The sequence below is a fragment of the Grus americana genome, chromosome 5, assembly GCF_028858705.1.
Source record: "Grus americana isolate bGruAme1 chromosome 5, bGruAme1.mat, whole genome shotgun sequence".
NCBI lineage: Eukaryota > Metazoa > Chordata > Aves > Gruiformes > Gruidae > Grus > Grus americana.
The window spans coordinates 51,241,090-51,267,902 of record NC_072856.1 but is presented as its reverse complement, the minus strand read 5'-3'; the positions used below and the strand labels follow the sequence as shown (position 1 = coordinate 51,267,902).

General features: G+C 36.8%; 1 protein-coding gene across 3 annotated transcripts in view; it reads left to right on the top strand.

Annotated features, from left to right (window-relative positions):
- Positions 1-26,166, top strand: part of EML5 (EMAP like 5) — a 110,267-nt gene extending 84,101 nt beyond the window's left edge. For 2 of the 3 annotated variants that reach the window (XM_054828041.1, XM_054828040.1), the window contains 15 exons: positions 420-498; positions 1,570-1,699; positions 2,391-2,489; positions 4,625-4,645; positions 7,504-7,677; positions 9,088-9,296; positions 10,440-10,597; positions 11,586-11,700; positions 12,243-12,431; positions 12,655-12,827; positions 14,107-14,269; positions 15,199-15,302; positions 16,892-17,045; positions 17,827-17,927; positions 18,256-26,166. In XM_054828041.1, coding sequence (XP_054684016.1) covers positions 420-498; positions 1,570-1,699; positions 2,391-2,489; positions 4,625-4,645; positions 7,504-7,677; positions 9,088-9,296; positions 10,440-10,597; positions 11,586-11,700; positions 12,243-12,431; positions 12,655-12,827; positions 14,107-14,269; positions 15,199-15,302; positions 16,892-17,045; positions 17,827-17,927; positions 18,256-18,292 — 1,906 coding nt within the window. In that variant the 3' untranslated portion in view covers positions 18,293-26,166. The remainder of the gene's footprint in view (positions 1-419; positions 499-1,569; positions 1,700-2,390; positions 2,490-4,624; positions 4,646-7,503; positions 7,678-9,087; positions 9,297-10,439; positions 10,598-11,585; positions 11,701-12,242; positions 12,432-12,654; positions 12,828-14,106; positions 14,270-15,198; positions 15,303-16,891; positions 17,046-17,826; positions 17,928-18,255) is intronic. The other variant, XM_054828042.1, reaches the window with a different exon arrangement.
- The last annotated feature ends 647 nt before the right edge of the window (positions 26,167-26,813 follow it).

Genomic DNA, 26,813 nt, shown 5'->3' with positions numbered 1-26,813 from the left:
AAAGTTAGGGCCTGCTGAAGGCATGTGGGAACAGGAATGATTATCACAAGTATTTAGATTAATCAGGTAAGCCTTTAAAGTTTATCCAATAAAAATTGTTGCAGAGAAGACAGAAGTACCTTAAGAATATAGCATGAAAAAGCTAAGAATATTATATCACTCATTGTTCGTTGTAAAACAAGCTTTTGCATTGACCTCAGGGATTGTTGAAGAATTGTCGGAAAACCTAGCATGTTAAACAAAGGTGGTTTGTTGGTTTTTCCCTTTGACAGAGCTATTTCTTTTCAAGATGAATACAAATATCAGTTAAGCAGGATAGGGCTCTAAGTTTTCCATATGCAGTAGCAGGTTGGAAGGTACTGTGTTAGTATGGAATGGGTGACGGACAGCCTTCTCTTATTCACAGTTCTTTATTTCAGACCACCAGTTAGTAGGGCATTGCCACAGCCGGAGAAACTTCAGACAAATAATGTTGGGAAAAAAAAGAGACCTATAGAGGTAAGAAAAACATTGTTCTCCTCTTCCTTTCCTTTTAGGAATTTTTTTTTCCTAGAAATTGACAAATTTGTGGACACACTAAATGATTGCTTCATTTTAAATGTATCAAAGATGGAAATATTGAATACTGAGTAAATAGCAGAAAAAGTGGGAGAGAATTTTTTTGTAAATCCAAAAAAGCCTGATATTACTTTTTCTTGCAAATGAAATGGCACACAAGTTAATTCTTAGTAACAATAAAACCTTTTAAATGCACTGTGTAGAAAGCAGTATGTCCCGTTTCAATAACTGGATTGTTAATGGGTGTATTATCACTAATAAAACTAAGCATCTCTTACTGCAAGATTTTTTAAAATTTATTTTAAAACTGTTCAAAATTCATCATTAACAGTTTTAAAAATAAAATATTTTTTAAAAATCTATTAAAGATGCCTTTAGCTTGGGCACCTTTTTTTTTCTTTTTTTTCTTTTTTTTTTTTTTTTTCATTACATGGCCATGCAAATAAATATAGTCTTGATTTAATCTGAAGTGGAAATTTCATCTAACCTTGCAAAATGCAGTTCTTCATATCAACTGAAATATTTTCTATGATCTGAAACAAAATGTTTGGTGTAGCATAATAAACAGCCTTTTGCCATCGGTGTTCTAAAAGTTTTAGGCTGTAATTCAACTTTCTTAATTGCCATCTGGAATTAAATTGTGGACCAATGTTTATCATTCTTTGTTTCTTAGTATCTTCTGCATCAAAAGAGTTGTGTTCTTCTTGGCTAATTTATTTATATGTATGTGTATCTCTTTCTGTGTGTCTGTGTATACACACACATAAATATTCTACAACATGCAGCAAACAGAGATGATAGGATGACATGACTGTGTACGACAAGAATGAGCAGCAACGTAAGCTGACGGAGAAGATGGGATCTCAGTTTCTGTTGGTTTGAGACGTTGTTAAACTTCGTTTCCTTTACTGCATAAGGACATACTTGAAAAATAAAATCCTGGAAAAGATTGTAAAGTTCATAATTGCTTTAAGGTTTTGAGTATCTAATAGATGTAAATTTTTTTTTTAGGACCTAATTTTGGAGCTGGTATTTGGGTACCGAGGCAAGGACTGCAGAAACAATGTGCACTATTTGAATGATGGTGCTGATGTAATATATCATACTGCATCTATTGGGATCTTGTATAACGTGGCAACAGGTAGGAGAAAATCCACTTGAGGAAAAAAATGTTTCTTCACACACATGGAGTTACAGTTTATGAAGTAACTGCTATGCTTTACATCTTACAAAAATATGTGGGAAATCCATTATTTGTTGTTGAAAATTCAGTCTGTAGAGATGATTCATAATAGCTGCCTAAGCAAACTAAATATATTGAAATGTTTCCGGTGACTGAATTTCGAAGGACGTAAAGATTTTATTATTTTGGTATTAGCTTTCTGAAATTTGCTTGTTAAAATGATCACAGGAACTAAAACAGATGAACAATGGGGTCATCATAGTTGTTTAATGTTTTTTCTAAGACTAAGTTAATAAATTTTTATTTACTTTACTTTTCAGTCCTCCATATCACGTGTGTTCATTCCCAATAACCAGTTTAGTTTAGATAATTTACACCTTTTAAAGAGTAACACAATGCCATTTGTTCCTGTGATATTTAAGCAACTTGATGTAGAAAACTTTAGGAAACAATTCAGAATTACTGAGTGCTATGTGTTAAAATTGAGATAAAAAAATTAGGAGTTTCTGCTTCCTGGTTTTAAGCACCAAAATGCAACATCATCATAATGCTATTTTGTAACAAACAGTATAAAATTTTCAAACATTAACAATGTCTATGTGTGTATAAATGTTTTAATTAAACTTAGGCTTAATTATTATTTTTTTAGGCTCTCAGTCTTTTTACCAGGAACACAACGATGATATTTTGTGCCTCACTGTAAATCAGCACCCCAAGTTTACCAACATAGTGGCAACTGGCCAAGTAGGTATGTTTCTATTTTTGTAAAAAGAAATTAACATAAGAGCATGCAATTAGGGCCTTGTGAGTTCACGATAAATCACAAAAATGGTTGATTATGCTATCTCCGTTTGTATGAGTGTTACTCAGTTACCTGTCCTCTTTATATGTTCCTTTGAGTGTAATTGAATAAAATTGAACAAAAAACCACTTGAGGCATGAAAGAAGATTAAGTTTATCTTATCTTTGGAGTGTTATCAAAAATATTTTTTTAGAAATCTTAAGCCCCATGAAATTAGTCTGGTTTTATTTAACTATCAGCTTCTGTTAGGCCTTCCAAAGAGTTATAGCCCTTCCAAAGAAGCTTAATTAAACTGTCCTTCATTTCTATATGGACTACACCCAGAATTCTTAAAATAGATGTCGCTTTATGTAGGTTTTATCTCATCAGGCAGATTAATAATATCCACTTGGTGTTTTGATAATACAGAGCTGTAATATTCTAGGCAGAACCAAAACCCTAGTGGTGTTTCCCTACAGATAAATTTAGATTTAGAGGGAAAATATATATGTTTCATAGTAACATTAAAAGTGATCTATGTACTAACCAGATTTAAAATAATAAAAAAAAAGAAAACCCAAACCACTGTTCATCTGCATAGCTGAACTAATACTGCTGTTTCTAAATTTTGCAAATACTGTAATTTTTTAGTTCTACAACCCAACTGCAGTTTTCATACTTTCAGTCATTTCCCAGCAGATTCAAAACCACATTGTTTTCCTTAGTGCATAGAATAAAAAAAAAACAAAACAAAACAAAACAAACGTTATTTTAGCCAGAATAGACTCCCTACCCCCATCCTCCCCCATAGGTTTTATTTAGATGTTTCATCTAAATATGGCCGGTTTATCAGAGTTTATTACCTGCTTCCCTCTGTCTTTTGGATTTTTAGGAGCATGTCGCATTAAAATTGACTCATTTATACTAGTGACTGCTTAGCTAAAATAGCTTCATTTCGTGGTGACTTTATTGCCTCACATAAATTTAAAGAAATCATTAATGAAAATTATTTAAATTAAAAAAATTATCAGCAGACTTTTGCCTATGGTTTGATTGCAAAGAACATTTACAGGAATTACAGACCTTTTATTGTCTTTAGGAGTTTGCATTTTGAGCATATTTCTTAATCTAGCCCTGTTTGCGTTTCCATATGATAGAATATATGGGAAGAATGTGGGCATAATGGAAAATCTGTTCTTTGCATGGATTTGCTTCAGTGTTCGTCGTACCCGAGAAGAAACACAGGACCCTTAATGCTTTTTTTTACTTCATAATCATTTCTACATCAACTAGCAGTAGAACAACTTCAACCATTTTGTAATGTGGATTAAGGCATACAAATCGGGAGCAGATGACACTTAAAAATTAAACTACAAACCACATTTTTAAGGAGAGAATTAAATCTGAAAAATGAGCTGGAAGCAAAATATCTTCAAACAACACTTATTTTTAGACTCTGAACAGATGTTAAGGACTACATACTCCATAAAGAACATACTTAACTGCTACTTTTCCTGCTGATGCGACTGGCACAACCATAGCTTCACCATCATGATTTAAATCTTCAAAAGATTTACAGAAACATTATTTCAAGTATTTTTAAACTGCAATGCTGTCATGCAGACTCGTGGTGATACTTCCCAGTACCTGAACCTTTATAATCCTGATTTCCTAATGCTCCTATAGAAGACATTTGGATGTATTTGCCACCTGTCAAGATTAGACTCAAACATTATTTCTTAGCAGAATAGCAATCAGCATTTTCCCCCCACTTAATTTGTTAAAATATCAGTAATATGTAAAATATGTTTTTCATTTAGTTTGGCAGAGAGAAACCTAACATACACCAAAACTAGATTTTTGTGTTGTAACTCAAAATGGAAATCAAAATATATTAATTTTACGAATTTTTATTTCTGATGTGACCGCCTTTTATCAGTAATTGTTCATCTTTAACACTGAAAGCAGTATTGGTGCTGCTGCAATGCAAAGAGATGACATCAAGGTGTGTGTTAAGAAATTACACTAAATGTGGCATATATTTTCTTTAGCACTTATCTTATTTCTGGTCTAATTATTTTTCTGCTGCTTTTCCATTACAGGAGACTCAGCAGATATGTCAGGTAAGGGAAATAAAATTTTAACATCTTCAGGTGTAGTTAGCCTATCTAGTAGCAGTCTACAGCTTTATAGAGCAATAAGTGACGTGAATTCATTTTTAGTTTATTAAAACCCTGTATCAGTCATATTACTGTCAGCACTGAATATAAACCACAACAGCTCAGCAAATTGTAAATATAGAAACAATTAAAATGTTAGAACATACTTAAAAACTACTTTTGTTGTAACATATTCCCTTCTTGCTGCCCAGTGATTAGTGAGTTCTAATACATAGTGCTACTGTAGCATTCCTATGTATGCTTCCAGGTTTTATGGACGTGTTGGGGCTGACAATTAATGTTTGTTTTAGACACTTGAGTATAATTTTAAATATGCATTTCTAAAGTAAATTCCATTGAGGAGGCCTAGGTGACTGAGTGAAAAAACAAATCACTTTTCACATTGATGTATGATTGTCATGCAGTTATTACCACTGATCCAAAATGCTTGTTCTGATGTCAGTTTATTTTTTTCTTTATCATTTTGGGTCTTTGACAGTTTGACAGTCTTGACTGAGCTATTTTTTATTAATAAGTTGTTTTTTCAATTGTAATCTTAAAAAATAATCATCACCATCATGTGTGAGTGAGTTCATTGTTAAGCAGCCATAATTGTCTTGTGACACATCTTCAGAGATGCATAAATGTGTGTTCATGTGTACCTAGAAAGTGTAATAGTCCTCGTGTGGATCTAAAGCTTGTTCTGTGAAGAACAAATATACAATGGCATTTTTAATGTGTGTTGACTTCTTTTAAATATGCCAAATTGTGCTTGCTCTAAGGATGGGAGGAAGAATATAGGTACCTTTTCCCACACTTTTAAACTATTTAAAGAAGCAGTGATGATATGGTTGTTTATATGAAAGAACATCTCTAGTCCTGCGTATAATGCCTGGAGACTTTCCCTCTCTCACTTGCCTTCTTCCTACTGCAACTTTAGTTTGAGCTTGTGTATATTACTAAATTCTGTTGTCACTGCCTGAAACCAGCACTCTTACTTTTTTTTCTTCTTTGTGGAACCATTAGTCTGGAATCCAAGCTGCTGCCTGCCTTCATTAGAAAGTTGCATAGTTTCACTTAAAATTTATTGATGGCTATTTGGCAACTTTCTTACCAGCAACTTTTGCTTTTCTAGTTCCAATTTTCTCTTGTCTACAGTGATGAAGGGGTTCTTGAAGCACTAATGTTTGTAGTAGGCTGGAATGGCAAATTAAGTTTCATAATGACTTGGTATAGACTTGTTTCATCTTACTGAAGATATTTTTTGTCCTACCAGCCCATGGTAGCTTTATCTAACTTCTCTCAGAAGGAGCTGACACCTTAGAAAAATCTCTCTTGTGAGAGCAGAGCAGGTGGAGTACTCCACAAGCAGGATACAGTATCAGGACAGAGACATTCAGAACACCATCAAGTAGGAGGACTCAAGAGTCCATGTTCTCTGCCCTGCAAATCTCACTCTCAAAGATTTTGTCAGTTCTTATTCATGAAATTAAAGTGAAATTTTCTGTCTGCCACCTAAAAAAAAATTCTGGCCAAGATTCTAGAAGAGGTGCACAGGTCAAGGGCAATACAGAGTTTACCAAGGGGAGTGCTGAAGAGGGAAAAACAGTTCAGAGCCATAAAAAAGCTTTCCCTTCCCTCAACTTCCCTTGAGGACAGCAAAGAGTTTGATGAAAATGTTGGGCTGAACCAGTTGTTGCCAACCCTTGCCCTTTCTGTTTTAATAGCATTATGCTTTAGTACCTCTCAAAATGTGATGATAACAGCATGTTGGTGCCGTGAGAGGAAATTCCAATGGAAAACAGAAGAAATTAGAAAGATTGGTCTAAAGACTGTTTTGGAACAGCTGTGGAATTGTGCTCAAAAACTTGGTTTCATGTGGCTAAAATTTTACCTAGGTCCCTGTGCCCACTGTTGCCCATCATATGCGTGCCTTTGAGGGACTAGCTGATTAGAAACACAAAGCATGGAGCTGAAATAGAATTTAGTTTATGTGAATCTGGGTCTACAACAATACTCAGTGACCTCCAGACTCTGCAGTCAGATTTACTAGAGATCAGAAGTAAAGAAGTTTAAGAGAGAATCTTACTGACCTGGAAATGTCCTAGATGCTATTTGGAGATTGCAAACTACAGATGGATTGCACGATCTTTGGAGAAGGCATTGCATTTGGAAAAAAACCTAGTTATCATAATAGAAATAATCACATACATTAGTAGCATGGAAAGACGGTTCTTACTGCAAAGAGCTTGCAGTCTAAACAATGCAAACTAAATTAAATACCCTAGTTCTTCTGCATCAGTAAGCAAGCTGATTATTCAGCCGACGTTCTCCTAAGAGAGCATGCATTTCAGACAGATGGCCATTTTGTAGAAAAGGAGATTTTGGCCTTGCACTGTAAACTAATTTCTCTGTAGCTATCAGTTGTCCAAACGCCCCATGTAGAAATTGCATTCTTGATGATCTACTCAATATTTATGAAGGTTTTTGAGTTAGTGTGCTGAGCTAAGTTTTACTAGGAAAAAAAAAAAGTAGAAGACAGCTTGCTTTCAGAGCTTCTGCTGTGCTTCAGAAGTCTAGTAACAGGTTAAGCAAAGTTTTCATCTCCAGTAGTGTAATGAGGCCATCTTCTTAGTCCTACTTAATGATCCTATTTGCCGTAAATTGGTTTCCAAAGGGAGGCCAAAATCTCCTTTCTCTTCTTTCTTTTTTTTTTCCCCCTGTCTGACCATGTCTTATTAAAAAATATTAACTGCTTCAATAAGCAAATCATTAGACATTTTCAAAATGTATACTAATTACCTCTTTTTATATTTGTGTAGCTACAGCTCCTTCTATTCATGTGTGGGATGCAATGAACAAACAGACGCTGTCGGTACTGCGGTGCTACCATTCAAAGGGCGTTTGCTCAGTCAGTTTCAGTGCCACTGGCAAACTGCTGCTCTCTGTAGGGCTGGATCCTGAACATACCATTACCATTTGGAAGTGGCAGGAAGGTAGGAAAGTGATTGCTTTTGTAAAATGTGTTTATATTGGCAGAGGTATATTGGCTTGAGACAAGAGCAATTGGAGCATAAAACTATCAGCAGATCAAAAATTATTACAATAAATGCTGTGCACTATTGACTGTACAAGAAGAGGTAAAATAAATGTACTACCCCTTTTAGTAACTGCTAAATATATCTCCTTTGGAACTCTTGTGTAAAGATCAAGATAGTTCACTGATTTCCAGTTAGAATAATTAAAGAAAATTGTCGTCTTCATTCTTTTTTTTTTTTCAGTCATTTTTTTGCTGCTCAGTAAAAACTCGTTATAAAATCTTTTTTGCTCCCAGAACAAATTTTTTATTCTTCTCTGTTCTTATTCTCCTCTAAAGTCTGATTACTGACTAGGTGGTTGTACTACTAAAATTATCCTCTCGAAATTGCAAATTGCAGAAATGTGATGCCAGTACAGCTCCTGTATGCAACTATGTAATTAGTGTCTTAAACTGTACTACGTGTCTTCAGATTGGCTTTGATCTGAGTTCAGGATTTAGGCTAAAGCTCCTTTCCTCATCTCCTTTCTGTCTGGCAAAGCCATGCCCAGATTATGAAACTGATTCTCTAGTCTTAGGGGTTTATTTCCTCTCTCTTTGGAGATTTCTGTTGATCAACTAGTATCTCTCGGAAATTTAAAGATCAGCTATCAAGTTAATGAAGAGTGATCCTTCATAGCTTGTCTGCTAGATCCTGTGGAGCTGGACACAATGTCAAACGTGTATTTATACAATCTCAGGTAGTCTGAAGGATGTGTGGTAAAAGCCCACGCAGCAATTCAGTGCCGTTTCAGTCAGAACATGCCTGTGCTCATTCTTAAGAGTTGATACAGATTCAACATGGCAGCAAGGATCCGGATGGAGTAATCTTCATGTGGGTCAAAATGTCTGATTTTAACACCTCTGAAGAGACTGGAAAAGCATTATCTTTGAATCTAAGACCATATGTAACAAAGTCAATTTCTGCATTTTCTGCAGCAAGAAGAAAGTTTGGACAAAATTTGTAGAGAGGTCATTCATTAGTTTTTTGTAATTTGTCCAGAGTTTGGGATTTTCGGAGGAGTCATAGGAATTTAAGAGGAGATGGAAACTTACTTGGATCTGACCTCTTTTTTGTACTCCTGAGGAAATGGAAAATTATGAGTAGATGACACCTTCATTAGGTGCTACACTTTGCTACTGGGTCTTACGAAATTATTTTATTTTTATTTGCATCTTAATTTAGTTTTAATTTAAGAGCAGTTTGTGCTTTTCTTCATGACCTCTGTGGTCTTGGATGACTCATCATTCTCCACACGTTTTATATTTTTTTAACCATAAATGCATATTTTTCTTAGAGAATTCAAAATGTCCATTCTCCTTCTGCCAGGTGCCAAAATTGCCAGCCGAGCTGGCCATAACCAGCGTATATTTGTAGCAGAATTCAGACCAGATTCGGATACTCAGTTTGTTTCTGTTGGAGTAAAACACGTGAGGTTCTGGACACTGGCTGGAAGAGCTCTTCTCAGTAAAAAAGGGCTGCTGAGCTCTATAGAAGATGCCCGAATGCAAACGATGCTATCTGTAGCTTTTGGAGCGGTATGTACCTTAACAAACTCTTCTAAAATGCATACAAACATTTTTTTTAACTCTTCTGCCTTTATTCAGTTCAATGAGACTTCTCTAACCTGCTAATGAGTATGTCAGTTGTTTTATTAAACTCCATTGAGCGTTTCTAATACTTGCCTTCTAGTTAGAACTAATGCCGGCTTTCTTTAGAACAAAGAAGAAAAAAGATTATGGATTTGTATGGTTTCAAAAGAAACAAACATAGGTGCTTTGGACTGATAATATGCTGCTTGGTGTTTAATCCAGGTAAAGCAAAGCTGACTCTGGACTGCAGGAATCAAACAGTAGAAATGAGGCTAATTTTATGCCCACCTGGGGGTGACTGAGTTATAATCTGTATGCGTTACTACCCATGGGTGATCTAAGAGCAGCCTTGTCCTGGGGCATTCATTAACATCTATGACTGTTAGATAACCGCAGTAGGGTTTTGTTTTGCTTTGGGGTTATTTTTGACAGATGTAGGCCTTGTTGCTAAGTTCCATGGCTTTGCCATTTCAGGAGTTGCTCTGTGTGAACAGCACTCATCTCTTCAGCTGGGCAGATAGCCATAGATATTTTTTTTTGTGAAGTGGTGCTTCTCTTTTATGGCATGTGTTACTGTCCTGCTTGCTGATCTGCCTGTTGAGTCCAGACTGAATTTATACTATTGATTTTGATTTTTGAAACTATAACTGGCCTGTAGTTTCATTTTTCATGAGACTATCTCTTTTCCAGAGTGGTGTCTCTCACTCTGATACGTCTGATTTAAAAATTGCCTGTTCATGTGAAATGTCAAAACTGTTCTTGGTTTTCTACTTTTTTTTACCACATTTTGCACACCTGATAGGCTGAAAACATAGATAACCCTATGGCTGAAGCTTAAGTCATTGCATTTATTCTTGCAGTGCAGAGCCTGTTAGCTACAAGAAAGCATGTTTCAGACTTCAAAAAGAATATAGTAGCTCATTGTTTTGTCCCTATGGGTTGTTGTTACCCCTTCTACAATATGCTCTTCTGCAGCAGCAAATAAAAGTAATCTAGCCTAAAAGCAAATGGTGATGATCTTTATTTCTGAATGTTTTTCTTCCTGCCTTACTCAGAATCAGATGATGAGTATATTTTTCCCCTTTTCAGAATAACTTGACATTTACAGGTACAATCAGTGGAGATGTTTGTGTTTGGAAAGATCATGTGTTGATACGAATTGTGGCCAAAGCTCACAATGGACCTGTTTTCACAATGTATACCACATTAAGAGATGGTTTGATCGTTACAGGAGGCAAAGAAAGGCCGTGAGTCTTCTTTTTTTCTTGTTTCTGCATGCACATATATTCTTTAAAAATGGTTTGGATTCATCCCATCTCACACTAGGCAGTTGAGACATCAAAGCTAGAAGAGCAGTCGCTTTTGGATCCCTGAATAGGTGGTAGGAAAAAAAGTAGCCACCACCTCCAAAGTGCAGGTAAGCCCACATGAGCTTCAAGTACCTATTTTTTTCCATTGATTACAAGAGAAAGCCAAGAGTCACTAGGATCCTGACCTGGGTACCTTGCTTGAGTACCTAAAGTCAAGGGGAAATGAATCAGAATCTAAATGCTGTACAAGTAGATCTTCTTAATTTTAACTTCTAGATAACAGTCATCTCCCTAAAACACACGTGCAAGCTCAGGCATTTTATGATGACTTTACATTATTTTGGCTAAAAGTAATAGGCAAGTGTAAAATAAATCATGGAATGGATTATCAATTGTATTGCATCATCAATTATACTGCATTACATCAGTCAGGTAATGTTTCTCCAAGTACAAATACACAATTATAAAAGAGATGATACAGTCCTCCCTCCTTAAGCTGAAAATCTTTTGTCATTTATTTCACACTAGTAAAATATGTATTTTTCCTCTTTCTCTCAACTATATTTTGATAATCTCTGACTGTCTTATTATTAAAATGGCAGTTTGCTCACACATTTAACTGTTCCTTTGACTGGGCAAATTCCCCAAGAGCTACTAATTTGGACTAAGCCGAGCAGCAATCATCTTTCAACGTGTTCTGTAAAGTAGTATGAGGACTTTGAATCAGTATTTCTTGCTTAGCTAGGAGGCTTAGCATATCACCATCACCTGTTCAATAAAAACAAATGGAATCTTTAATGATTTAAAACATATTAAAATGCCTCATTTACAATACATTACATTAAATAATGTAGTTCTTTCATACATTAATTGTCTTTTTTTGTGCCAGCCATTATACTCATGGTTGTTCCTGATTTCTCTGTAGCTCAAAGGAAGGAGGAGCAGTTAAGCTATGGGATCAAGAGCTGAAACGATGTCGTGCCTTCAGACTAGAGACAGGGCAAATGACGGACTGTGTTCGCTCTGTTTGTAGAGGCAAGGTAAAGAAACCATCATGTCTTTAAAATAAAGCTTATAAATTGTGGATTGATCTTTAGCATTAAATATATAAATTGCTTCCTCTTTCTAATTAGTATTTGAAAATAAAGGTTAATCTAGATGGTGTCTAGAACTGATTTTACAGCAGAAAAAAATCTACTTTGAGAGATCTTAGTCTTACTTAGGTTACTATTCTACATATATTTTTATTAAAGACTAAGGAATTTTTTTCTTTTTTTTCTTTTCCCTTCCTTTTCTCCCCCCCCCCTTTTCTCCCCCCCCCCTTTTTTTCTGATTTTCTTTTCTTTTCACACTTCAAATGCCTGACTTAAAAGCAATAACTCAACTAGTGTCATGATTTATATACAGCTTTGTACTTAAGAAATCAGAGGAGTTTAAAAAATAAATTATCTTTGTTTATTTGATTACTTGGTTTCCAGAAACCTTCTTCAGAGAACTATAGTTTTGGATTATATCTTTATTGCTATTCATCACAAGTAATTAATGTATTATGTCAGAGATAATTCTTTCACTGTTGTTCAAGGGGAAAATTCTTGTTGGGACACGAAATGCCGAAATAATTGAAGTTGGAGAGAAGAATGCTGCATGTAACATTCTCATTAATGGTCATATGGACGGACCAATCTGGGGCCTAGCAACACATCCTTCCAGAGATTTTTTCCTTTCTGCTGCAGAAGATGGCACAGTAAGACTCTGGGACATTGCTGAAAAGGTAGGTGTTGGAGAACAGTTGTTGTTTAGGGAGACAAAAAAAAAAAAAGTAAAAATCCTAGACTTGCAGTGGTGTTGAGGACTTGAAACTTGTTGCTTAATGTATTCTGAGAATAATCCATCTGATAGTGGCAAACTGTTAGCATAAGGTACTTTTGAAATATGAAGTACTTCTGAAAAATGAACAGAAACATTTACTCTTCTGGGTTTTTATTTCTTTACAGAAGATGCTGAACAAAGTCAGCTTAGGACACGCAGCTCGTACTGTTTGTTACAGCCCAGAAGGTGATATGGTAGCTATTGGCATGAAAAATGGAGAATTTATTATCTTGCTTGTGATGTCTCTAAAAATTTGGGGGAAAAAAAGGGACAGAAGATCAGCAATTCAAGATATCAGGTCAGAAAATATAATGCCTTTGTCTATTGTAGTATTCTAGAAATCTGTATTATTTTGATTTTTAAAAATACAATTTTATGTTCTAAGCAGCATTGCAGTGATATTTCAGAGAGCTGGAATCAATGAGTGAATTGTGGAGTTTGTGTGATTACTCTGATACCAGGAATAAAAAGGAAGGAGGAGGTACATGAAGATAAGAGATAGCAATCAGTCAAAAAGCAGGCAGTACTGTAAGGGGGAGTGTCAGATGATATTGCCAAGGATTAGTTAAAATGAAGGATGAATGGGAAAGTAAATAGACACTGGGAAAAGACCCTCCTAATCAGGTGGCAGCTGAGGTGTAGAAAGGAGCAGGGTGAGATGATGTGTAAGAGGTAAAATGAGCTCAGAATTTTACAGATGAAGACTGGATTGTGAGAGACAATGGAAATGCCTGTCTGTCGGTTCGCTCTTTGTTGTGTTTTGTTAGAAAGGAGTTAGCGGAAACAAAGTTTTGCTTCTTTTTCCTGAGTGGAGGATAAGACTTTTCTTTCTGTGAGATAAATTGATGGTGGTCAGCTAAGGGAAGCTTCTGGAGAGCAAAGTGGGATGAGTGGGAGAAATACGAGCAAACAGGGACCTTGCTGTAGGAAGACTGGAGAGCCTTGCTAGGAGTTAAGGGGTTGCTGGAATCAGAAAGCTGTCCCAAGGTATGTCTCAGAGATAACAGAAATAAAGAAACTTCCCTAGTAACACAAAAGGGGCTGCGAGGAATTTGTTCAGCTCAGGAAGATACTGAGTTTCAAGACTAGAAAGGAAAACTGGAGGAAAGAAACCCCTGTGCAAAGATACATCAGGCAGATGAAAGGTTTGATTTCACATCTTTTTACTCAGTACATTTCATCTAGAAATGTGGCTTTTCTTCATTTACAGCATTTCCTTTTTCTAGTTTGTAGCCATGTAAGTATAGCATGAGAGAGTCAGTCATCAGGGGCATGTCACAGAGGTGTTAGACCGTTGAGATGGTATTGAGATCAGATAATGAAGAGTTATTCCAGAGATGATGTTCCTAGTTCACTTATATGTGACAGCCGTACCAAAATTATTGACACCTTCTACTGCATATATGTTCCCTGAAAATTTTGTTTCAAAAGTTATTTGCTTAGCAGACGAAATACTCTGCCTCCCCCTTTAGTTCTGGATAGCAGATACTTGAAATGCAAATTTACCTGTGCTTCTCAAATATTAGAATCTATTGTAAGAGTCAACCTGTGTTCATAAAACCCTTTTATCTGTTCAGGTTTAGCCCAGATTCTCGTTACTTAGCAGTCGGTTCCAGTGAGAATGCAGTGGATTTTTATGATCTGACTTTGGGTCCCACACTAAATCGAGTCAGCTATTGCAAAGATATCCCAAGTTTTGTGATCCAGATGGACTTCTCTGCAGATAGCTCTTATCTCCAGGTATCAGTCATTGATTGTTCAAGATACTGAATGGAAAACATACTCATGACAGATACTCTGCAATATTCTCCTTTGACAACTGCTAAATTTTGTAATGAAACGTTGGAGTTGTAGGTTACTGTCACTAGAGTGTTACTTTGTTGTAGTGATAGGTGGATGACGAAAATAGTTATCCTGGATATTAAATACAAGAAATAAGCATAGAAAGGAGAAAAAGATTTTGAAATCACTGTAATGTTCCTCCCTGCCTTTTTACCTCTGTGATGCTGTTGGGCTATCTTAAAAGGGGAAGAAGTAGAGTCTATCATTCTGTAAGCCCCAGGGACCTGTCAGTTCTTCATATCCCTGGCCAGAACGGTAGCATTACACAGCGTTTCAGTGCTAGCCTTTGTGGAGCAACACCAAAATCATGGTGTTACAACTTCCAGCCACAGGGATCAAGACATTTCTTAAAATCAAAATAAAGTAGGCATACTTTGCTTTTTATATTTTCTTTGCTATATTTGCCTATTTGAAGGAATAAGCTTCTCTCACTATCAAATCAACATCTACAAGCTGTGAGGAATACCTTTGTGTCAGTTTTAAAGACAGGAATTTATTTTGCCTTGTTTTTTTATATACACACATACATACTAAAACACAATATATAGAGAGAGAATTAATATGTGCAGAATGTGAGATGTTTCAATTATTTTTTATTAATTAGACATTTTAAAATTTAAGATTTCTTATGCTTTTTCACTGTTGTTTTATGCTTGTATAGATTTTTTGATAATTTTCAACTCATTGAGCAAGTTTTATTAATAGCTACGTGACTTAAAGAGTAAAAGATAACTATCAGGAAAATGCTTTTCAAAGCCCTTTAGAACTATATTTTCATCTTTTCAAACAAGTTCATGTATTCTAAATTTTCTATGGTCATCTCAAAGGTCTCTACTGGGTCTTACAAAAGGCAAGTCTATGAAGTGCCTTCAGGAAAACAGCTTGTGGACCAGGCTGTGATTGACAGAATAACATGGGCTACTTGGACAAGGTAAATGATTCACACATTGACACCTGTTTAAAACACTTGTAACTTCCAGGAAAAGTACCTGCTGTTTAAAAGCATATTTCATTTCATACCTTCACTCAGTCAGATATTTTCTTTTAACACACCCATCTGCTCTGGCAACAGATAAGGTAAGTACAGTGCAGCAAAAGACAGTAGATGATAGCAGATTCCCTCAGTAAAACATGAGCTGTTGGACCGCTGAGGACATCCAGTAAAAACTAATCTCTGTAATGTGTGCCTTTCTATTCGCTGTGGATCTCTAGCTTCCTTTGATATATCTCCAGCAGCCTCAGTAGTTTTTCATTGCACTGTGCAAATTACCCAGAATACTGCATTATTTGCTTCAAAATAGCAATTTGGGGATAAGAGTACAACGAAAATTAAAACATACCAAAACATAAAAAGACTGTGCAAGACTGTGATAATTCAAGTTTTACTTACAGTATTAAACTAATGGTATCTGTATATTAAAGTTGCTATTAACACTTGCAAATTAAAAGGTATAAGAAAGTATTCTTAAATACCTGAAAGTTATTATATTTCATTCAAAATAGACTTAGAAATTACATGAAGAATGATACCATATTTTATTTTCATTTCACATTTAAATAATTTATATTCTCTGCAAATCTGATTTCCTGTGCCTTATTTCAAGCTCCTTTGCTTTCTGATTAGCACCCTCAGACAAAAATTGAGAATAAATACTTGAAAATTTTCCACATATGAACCACTTTGAACAATAATAATCCTGAATATTTGCTGTAAGACATGACTAAAACTGCAAGCTTTTCAGAGGGCTCTGAAAAACTCATTTTGCTAGCTTACTGGTTTCTGTTTGGGTAATCCATTTTTGTTACCCTTTTGATATGAAAACAAGAAACTTGTGTTTTCTGACCCAATTCAGTATGTCTGAAGTAAATAATTCCTTTCTGAATGTAGTGTACTGTGCTCTGATCTGGGGGGAAAGAATCACAGAAAAATTCCCAAATCATTCACCTATTAACAAATGATAAAGTGCTCGTTTCTGTGCATTCTTGGAAGTAGGCATATGCATTGTAAGCAGAGCTGAATAAAAAGCAACTTTTCACAAGGCTTGGCAAAAGAAATTTTCTATAAATGTCTGTTTCGGAATCTTAAGATAAATATGTTTTCTGTTTAGGACAATTTCTCTCTCTCTCTCTCTTTTTATTTTCCAAAAGCTGAAACTTGTTATCTAATGCTTGTGCTATGACATTGTATTTTTAATTGTCCTTTTCTTCTTTTTTTTTTTTTTTTTTGGCAAATGCCTCACTGGACAATATTAGTACTATTGATTTAACCTCGGCTTCTTAGCGTTGTCATGTGTCACGTTATTTTGGGATTTATATCATTGAATCAGTTTCAGAAGCAATTATGGAATGGTAGAAAAATTAATTACAGAGTAAAACCTGTATGAGATGTGCATGTGTAGGAATAAAATGTAAAAATTATATTTTTATAAAGCCAGTTACAATATGAGCGCTGCTTACTATTTCCTTACTCTATTGGTTTTGCTGTACTTCTCAAAAGAATCTCTTACTCTTCTGTTTCAGTGTTCTAGGGGATGAAGTAATTGGAATCTGGTCCAGACACGCTGAAAAAGCTGATGTAAACTGTGCCTGTGTCTCTCACTCGGGAATCAATCTTGTAACAGGCGATGATTTTGGCATGGTCAAACTGTTTGACTTTCCATGTCCTGAAAAATTTGTAAGAACTTGATTTTTTCATTGTTACAACTACTGTTGATTAGTGGTCTTGCTTTGTTTCTCTAGAAGACATATGATAGAAATATTTCCTTCTCTGAATTTGTAGCTTTTTAATGCATATGTAACTTTAGCTCTGTAGTCTCATAAGCATGCTTCACCTCAAAGTTTTCCTACCGTTTGGTGCAATAGCTCTTGCTATAAGCTCTTGTAGGTGTTAATATTGTCTGCCAGTCGGCATTAGCATCGTGCCTTCCTACTGAAAATCTCAAAGCCCTTAGTTTTATTTATCCACATCTCCAATCTCCGTTTGACAGATGAGGAGGACAGCTGGTAATTTTAGTTCCATCTGTGTATTTCCATGGACAAAAAGTTTACGGATTTTTCCCTAACACTAGCACTGTTAACTTTCAGGATTTGAGGCTGCACAGTGTAAACTGCTTACACACTTACAATGAAAATAATTTTTTCAGTGTTATGAATTTTCCACAAAATTTAGAAGTTAATCATGTGACAAGATACATTTCATATTATTGTGTTAGCTTGAGCAGTGTTCCCAATTTGCAGGTGCCGTCTCATTTGGTAACAATTTAATCTGGGTTGCAGCTCAACAGTAGTTGTCCTTCAGGAGATCTTTCATATTAGAAAACCTATGTTACATTCTGAATGATGTAAATATGTGATGCAATAAAAAGGCAGATAAAAACATGCATGCCGTATTTGATTTAGGAGGAGACAGAGTGTTTAGACTCTCTCATTTTATTGGTTTGTTGGTTTTTTTTCAGGCAAAACACAAACGATTTTTAGGTCACTCTGCCCACTTAACTAATATTCGATTTACAAGTGGAGATAGATACGTGGTCAGTGCTGGAGGGGATGACTGCAGGTATGTGTCCTTTCCGTTATTGTCAAAAAGTATACAGCCGTGGACATGGACAGTCCATAAGAGTATAAAGCTCAGCTTCAGAGTCTTCATCTTTTTATCTGTGTGCTTGCTTTTCTGTTTGTATATGAAGAAATGGATATTTGCAATAAAATGAACAGCCCAGATATTAATATGAACAGTTAGGATTTAATAAATTAAAATATGTTTACATCTGTATTCAGAGCATCATACTTTTAACTGAAGCTTTTCTTTTGACTGTATTAACCATTTCTTTTAACAATATTGTAGTCTTTTATGTCTCATATTTAATATCTTTTTGAAAACGCAGCTTGTTTGTTTGGAAATGTGTGCATATGCCTCATTGAGCAAAACATGGAGACTTGCACAGAGGACACTGCATGAAGTACCAGGCATGAAATACCCAGGACTGAAATGTGACATTCTACTGTGCCCTGCATGCGTAAGAAATGGTGCTGATCCAAGACCCAGAGCACTCTGGCTCTGAAAGACAAGTATCTAGAGTCTGTCAGAGGGATGGACTGTAACAAATACGCTGAGGCCGTTAGATTTGCTTCAGTGTTGGTTAATCCGGGTTTGTATTTCACTCACTGCCAGATGTTGAAAATGAAATACGTGGATAAAAGGAAAAAGTGAATTGTTAATCAATGTACAGTTTCACAGTAAGATCCTGGGGTTTTAATCAAGAGATGTTATTTGTGACCTAGTGCTGTACATTGATCTATTTTCAGCATGAATGTTTCTCCTTTAAGTTTTGAGGTCCGAATATCATCAAAAAGAAAAAAAAGAGTATACCATATTTTATTACTGAAAGAAACCATATATTAACTCTTAAATATATAGTATTTTAATAGATGTTTAATTATTATAGTGGAAATTATATTTCTATGACTGGTCAAAAGGAAACATCATCTGGTGAAGCAGAAGATAAGAGATTTGATTCCTTTGGACTTAAATATTTCTGTATTTAGAGGCCTGGGTCACAGTCATGTCTGGTGAAAGCCGTTGGATATGCATGATCTTCATGGCTAATTTAGTGTTTTTGTTGCACTTACTTAAACATTAAATTAGTTCTGTGAGCAAAAATAGATTTGCTCACTTTGCGAGTGCCTTGCCCACAACCTAAAAGTCTAACTCCAATTTTTGCCTTGTGAATAAAAGTATTCTCAGTGGAAGAGAGATTATTGCTGTGTTACTTGACTGGGCTGTTAGCCTCTATGCTGGAAATGTGGACTAGCGTGAGGATTTTATAGTCTTCGTAACTGATAAAGCTTGGGATGTCACCAGTTGCAAAAATAGAATTTCATAGCAATATGAATTGATTTTATTTTCTCAGCATCATGGGGGGGATTCAGAGAGAGTATAAACTTTCCAATCATTATATTTTGTACATTTGAACTTTTTAACAGAGTTAGGACTAGCTGGGAGAGGTCTCTACTCAGATGTCTCTCCTGATTGTAAAAAATGTCCAATTATATGCTTCTTTAAATAGACCTGCTGTCACCTCTAGCATAAGTGCATTTATTCTATCCTGCAACATAACTGAGACTCTAAGTTGAGAAAACGTTTCAGTCATAACAAAAACATGAACAAAGCTGTGTTTTGGGTACAAGTGAGGAAGATTTCATCTGCTGTTTGTCTAAATCATGTCATAGAGATGCATTACAGACTGAACCTGGTTTTTTAATCAGCACAGTTAATTTTCATGCAACATGGAAGGGAAGTCACTAATTATCAACGCTACTCTCACAACGACATTCCGCTGTGAACGTAAAGCTCTTTTTCCCTGTGTAAGCTGGCATTGCTTTAACAGTGGCATTTTTGTAGGTCAGTCAGTAGGCTTTGAAATTATTCACCTCTTGCATTCTCTTATGCCAGATAAAAGTAAAAAAGAAATAAACCTCATCTCTTCTTGTAAGCATCTTGTGAGCATGGTGGTCATAGAGGGAATGGGAGGGCTTGCATAGAGAGGAGAAGGGGGAGAAGAGTTAATGAGCCAGACTTCGTGCTCTCCTAGGTCCAAAAATGCTTGTTAGGTGCTACACAAAGCTAGTTAGATAGATAGATATATTTTATATATCAAGCTATAACAAATATTTATTTTAAAGAAATTGATGAACTAAATTATCAGGTTTCTCAGCACGATGGTTCTTAGCAGTCTTGCCAGTCATGCAACTGCTGTTCTACAGGAGCAAAAATTCTGCGGATTTGGTCTTGAGCATACAGGGAGATCTTGCCAGTAATGTTTTTGACTTTAGGGGAATTGCACATGAGAATTGAGATTAGACCTGATCTGTGTCATAACCTTGTTGCCTGCCTGCCTGTTTTATATGAAAATCAGTTATCTGGCATTTAAATCTTATCTATGCCAGGGAAATCAGTTGCAGTATGTTATTCTATAGCTGTGATTCTGTCCCTTATTAAACACATCTGTGCAGGACTTCTTGACTTGAAGTAAGATTTGTCCTGTCTCTATTTTAAAGTTGCCTTTCATCAGTTAAAGTTAGATGGCTGCTAAGAGCTCCCTCATAGTTTGTCCTACTCAGACTGCCATATCAAAGTCCAAATTTTTCTGCCTCTCTGAGTTTTCCCTTCCAAATCCTAGGCTCAGCGTCCTCCAGCCTCATGATCTTATGTTGGCCTTCACCCAGTGAAGGAGGTATGTGGACTGTCAAGAGATTTGTTCCTTGGATCCCCGTCACTGGTCATGTCCTCTTCTCCTCCCTCTCCTACCCCCTTCATTAATGCTGTGCCTCTCCACTGATAATTTGTCCATTGGTGCTTTTGCCCTGAGGAATTTCAAGCGCCACGCCAGCGGTGAGGTACCAGTGAGAAGCTGACGGGCGAGTTGCAGCAGGGCTGCCCTCGGCCATGCTGGGCTGATAGCTGCAGTGCGAAGGTCTGAGCCTCCACATCTCCCTGCTGCTTCGCTCCCTTCCAAACCTCGCCACTACTGTCAAGGGCTGGGATGGGAGCTGGAAGCTGAGGAGCTCTTCAAAACCAAAACTACCAGCCTTGTTCCTCCGGTGGCAGCCAGGACTGGTAGCTAGTGTTTTCCCTGGCAGACCGCTCAGTGGTTTGCCAGGTAAGATGGGGTCAGCCAGCTGGGAACAGTCGTGAATGTTGAGGAGAGGAGCAAGTAGAGGCTCAGTTGCAGCTTTCTTCCTGAGGACACTTTGGAGTCTGTTTTGTAGGACAAGCTGCGATTCTGTGCTGAAGGGAAGAGCTGGCTGTAAGCGTGGTTGAAGGTGGCAGCTTTGTGGGTTTTTTGGTCTTTTTGTCTGTGATGGTGCTTGTTACTGTGCCTCATTTGCTGTTTACGTTAAATGCTACTGTAGTAACTTGCTAATTGTTGCCACCCGTGCTTGAAGCACATGTATACGGGAACAGGCTGCCCATATCAGTGGGCAGTGGGAGCTCATGACTGGTTGCTTGGCAGAAGTCAGAGGATGGGCTAGGTCAGGGAAGAATGTGGAGGGACTAGTGACAGCCCTTCGTTTGGAAGCATCAGAAAGAAGAAATGTGTGCAGGAGAGCTCTGTCTGAAGTTGGAGAAAGCCTTTTCTGTGATTATACAGCACCAAGGAAGGGGAGGCAAAAGATCTTTGTATAATTTGCTTGTTCATAGTGGGTGATTTCGTTCTCTAGCTTGATTGTCTAACTCTTTTTCTGGCTAGCAGCAAACATACATCCTTAGGATCTTTAAAGTCAGCAATATTTTTTGTAATAAAATAAATAAACTAGAGAACTGATTCAATAAAAGCAAAATGACATTTCACTTAAAAAAATAAATGTGCCCTTGAAAGCTATTGAAGGGTGCTTAGAAAAAAAGAGAATGAGAGAAGGAAAATCCAGCTCCTAGGAGCAAAGAAAGATTAGAAGTAAACACGTTTAGAACTGAGAATTGCCATAGAGCAGGAACTGAGGAACACAGTTGAGATTAGGTCAGGGAGAACAAATTAGCCAAATTTATTGAATCATTTAGACTTGAAATCTTTAATTTTTTTATTCTTAAGGAGGCCGTCATCATATATGACTTTCTGATTTTGATAGGGAAGGCAAGAGATGGTATAAAACTAAAGATAAAGGAAGAATTTCAGAAAATTAAGGCTGCTTTATCACTTCTTGTTGACTGCTGAAGGAAAGCACACATTCAGAGTAACTTCTGACTTGGCTCAATGTCAAGGTTTCAATATTAGCAAGACTCATTTCAGAATAACTCTGAACTTCATACAAGTTGGGTTAATGCTGACCTGGAGTTGTACCATCAAAAAGCAGACATGTTGCAGACAAGTTATCTCCTGGATCTGGAGACCAGATCAAAATAAAGGACTTCAGTACCAAGAGCAGACTGAGAGCAGTCAGGAGTGGCGTAGTTTAAAACTGTGATCCACTTCTCCCAGGTGCTGCCTAAATCCCGCTCTGTCACTTGCGAGTTTGCCAGGGCAAACAGTGCCCTTCTTCAGCCAGCCCTGAGCGTCTGCCTGTGCTTTCTGGATTGCGCCCAGCACTGCTCAAGTCTCCGCTTGCACGTGGATTTCACTTGAGACCTATGCACTGGAGTCCCTTGTTGGGGGGACTTGGTAGTAGTGTGACAAGCGAAGGATCTTGGCTTCAAATACAATTCTTACATGGGCAAGGTGTTTCCCTATTTTGTTGTCAGCATCACAGATGTGACAAGCCTTAATCTTTAAAGATTTTTTTTTTTAATTCTGTTACCATAAGCTATAGACAAATGTCTTTGGACAAAGTGAATCATCCCGTGGACTCTACAGAAAGGGAAGTAAGATTGCAAGTCACAAAATAAATTGCCACGTCAGTGATTTTAACATCACAAGCTGTATTGCATTTGCATACTCTTGTGTTCCCATGCTTTTCTTATGCTTCCTTGCAATCTGCTCTGCTTTCCTGAAGTTCGTAGCACTACTCAATTTTTGCTCACATGTATTGATACATGAGCTTGCCAAAGCCTGCTGTGTGTTCTTGATACCAGTCACTGTGGTGTGTTTAGACCAAGCCTGTTTCTTTGCTTGTCTCCAGCTTCTGCTCTTCATTAACTTTGTCTTCAGACTTAAACTCTGCATATCTCATTTCAGAAAATTAAAAAAAAAAAATAATAGTTTTAGGTGTATAATATGCATACAAGCCACAACAGGTTTCCTTGCCAAAATCATTTGTAACTAAAAGTAAGTAGGTGGCTTTGGGGGGTTTTCTCCAGTCTACTTGATGCTAGGACAGGTAACCACTTGCCATCCCCTGCTCAGATTACCAACAGCATACCAGTCATAAACTTGATCTGGGTTTTGTTAACTGTTATTCTAGCAATCCAAGCAATTCACTGTTTCTTTGAGGGGGGGAGAAAAAATAATTAGAAAAAAAAAGGCATGGAACATGTCTTCTCTTCCCCCACCAGTGTAAAAAAAAAAAAACCCAACAACAAAAAGCGTAAGGTCTGAGCATGGTGACAATAGGCAGTTCTCAAAATTTCCACTGCTTTTTGAAATTACGGAATGTAGGATGGAGGAAACAGTAACAGGAAACCAGTTAAACCCAGAGAAAAGGAGAAAGGAAGGAAAACAAGGAGAAGAGAGGAAGGAATGCTCATAAATAGGTGAAGGCAGGACCAAAGATCTGACCTGCTGGTGGTGGCTGGGGCATCCTGCTGCTTTCTGGCAAACCTCTTGTTTCAGAGGGGAAGTGCTGGGGGGAGCCATAGGGTGCTTCAGGAAGGGCTGCTGGCAGCTCTGTTGGCTTTCTTTTTGGGAAGGTGCAGCTGCTCCTGTTCCCTGCTCTCTTCACTCCCATACCTATGGGACAGCTAGTTAGTGCCGAGTATGGCGGCGAACACAGATGAACCGCAGCTGAAGCCTACGCGTGGTGGGAACAAAGAAAAATCCTGTAAATACAGAAATGCTACGCAGCACTGAGAGCTCAGGTAGAGGAGTGTAAGGACGTATTTTAAAATGCTACTCATCTTTCCCACATAAACCAAACATGGATTGTTTTAGTAGGCCTCTTCTGATTTATCCATATTTTACTTTCACGTGCAACTGGGCTTAAATGCGTTCTTTAAATAAAAAAAATTAAACCAAAGAAATACTGTACTTTAGAGAAATCCTCATAACCAAGCTGCATCAGTTGCTGCCTCTTCCATTTCTTTCTTAATGAAACCTTGTTCACCAGTTCTTGGTTCTTTTCCCAGATGCCCACAATATGTGAGATGATGGAGATAAAGCCATTTGTTCTGCTTGACTCCAGGTGCGATGGAGATGGGTATCTGCAGCGGGCAATTTAATCAGACGTGAGCTGAGTTTCTCTTTGGCGGCTCCTTGCCTTAGGCCTCCAAGTATAGCTATGGAGAGTCAGGGAAGGTGAATGTAAGGTAGGCCTAGGAGTACATACGAGTAGAAATAAATCACTAACATTCTGGATTTTATCCCATAATAAACTGTTATAAAATAAGGAAATAATTGACTTAAAGTAAACTTGATGTAAAAAAAATTCCAAGGTAGGAGGGGTATTTAGTTGCAGTCCTCTGCAGGATTATAAGCCCTTTTTGGGGGAGGAAAAAAAAGATTTTCATGTATTATCCTCCAATTACTCATTCATTAGCTTTGGCCATTACACTTCCCCCCCCCCGCCCCTTGCCACAGGAGCCCTTAACCCAACTCCCCCCTCCCTTGACCCCAAATAAATACAAAGGACAAAGCATTATGTTGCTGAAAATGAATTTTCTCTCAACTTAGTTGCAAATTCTTGAGACTGGGGGGGTAGGGATCTTTCCACCCCCAGCAGGTAAAAAATAGGGTATTTATTTATTCTTCCCAAGAATCAAAGCAGTTAAATACCTTTTTCCAGCACATCACTTGAAATCTGAATAGGTGATGTTGAGCTACGGGGCTGTAAATGGTACTTCCAGAACTCCGTGGTTTGGTTTTTTTTTTTTTTTTTTTTCAAACACCAGTCACACCAGGACATGCTCTATGCTGTATTCTTTGGGAATTTAATACATAGACTTTCTAAAGAAACTCCACGCATGAACACAGGCACAAATTGCATGAAAAAAAAAAAATGGTTTTCTGTACGTTTGTGAAATGTCAGTGCTGTTGGGTAATACTTTTCACATTTGTGGTCTATTTTTCCTTCACTTGCTACTACTTATCACTGTGTTGTGTTTTTACATGCAAAATAGCTTTTTTTTTTTTAAAGCAGTATCTGGTAATTGTAAGCTTCGTTTATGCTTTTTAGTTCAGTTACAGGTATACAGCGCATTATATTAAGTAACGGAAAAGCTGCATTACTAAATTGTGAAGAAAGTTAATGCATTTTTAATGTAAAATTTCATATAAGAATACACTCAAGACCACAATGATCGCTTAAAATGATGTAACAATCTAAGTAAATGCATTAGAATTTTTGCCTTTCAAAATACGTTCACTTTTAGCTTTGTGGCTTGGTTTATTCACTTTCTTTTTTAGCAGAGAGAAAGCAGCAGCTTGCCTTATGCTGAACGTTGTCCAGTAGTTATACAACATCAAAGCTGTTGAAATTCAGCGATGGATGTAGCATGAGGTTTCTGCTGCCCTTAAAATTATCTCCTTGTATCCCACTGAAAAGGGAAATAGCTTTGTGGTGGCAGCTATTTCTGCAAGGGGCAGCTAACGAAGGCACTGGAAAACTCTACAGAAAAATAATGTAATTTGGAGTCTTTCATCGGGAAATCCATTTCCGCATTGCTCCATACAATGCAGGAGCCCATCCTCTCCTCTGCCACTCCCCTGTCAGGTCACCTTAGGGAAATATTTTACAGTAGTTCTTTAAGCTTAAAATCCAGTTGTCTGTTCAGATTTGTTGTGTTTCATTATGGAGTGTCTCAGATAATCCCTCTTGCTTTAACAAAAAAAAAAAAAAAAGTATTTTAAACTAGTCCAAAGGTATGGTCATGTATTACTGTAATAAGGATCATGGGTTTAAGTGTACTCCATTTTGGTTTCCACCATGAACCTCTAATCCCTGTAACAATGTTGTATGTTTATTTAAAATATATCTATATATATATAAAAAAATTAAATGTCAGATTTTTGCATTAAGATTTTTTTAAATTTGAATATGAACTTTGAGTACTTTATTTCACAAAAAAAAAAAATCCTGGAGTGTTAAGTTTGAAGAACTCAAGACTATATTTGTCAAATATAAGTTTAAAATATGTAGCTAACATTGTTTTCTGATATTGAATGTAAATATTTGTAAAAAGAAATTCTTTTTGTATATTTTTGTGAAAATGTAGTTCCCCAAAAGATATGAACAATTTAATAAAAAAGTGCATTTATGTTACTGCTTACCACTTTTCATCATTAGAATACCACTTAACCATATTTATGGTCACCTCCTGGGATTGTTTTTTGCAACATTGGTCAGAGGAACTTTCTCAAGCGAGGTAATTACAACATATGCCCAGGTGTAGGGGAAGAAAAAAGGATTCTTCAGAATGTGATTCAGAGAGGTACTTTCTCTCTTCCTGGTATAAATGGAGACATCCAAACCCCTTTATTTGCAAGTGAAGTGGTATTTAATTTTGTAGGCTTTTTAAACAGCAGCAGTATCATTAATTGTTTAATTGTTCTTGGTTACAAAGTGGTGTTATTCCCTTCCCTTTTGTTTTCCCCACTTGAAAAAGGACCAGGGGTGAAATGGCTGTTATGTGGAAAAGATGCCCAAAAGACAAACCAACCATTTAACTCTCCTTTTCCCTGGGAGCCGGGGCAGAGCTCAGTCACTATTTGCGAGGCCATCAGCTCCCTTGTATGCATTGTACCAATCCTTTCCTGAACAGAACAGAGTTCTAGTATGAGCCAAGTATGGGAATGGG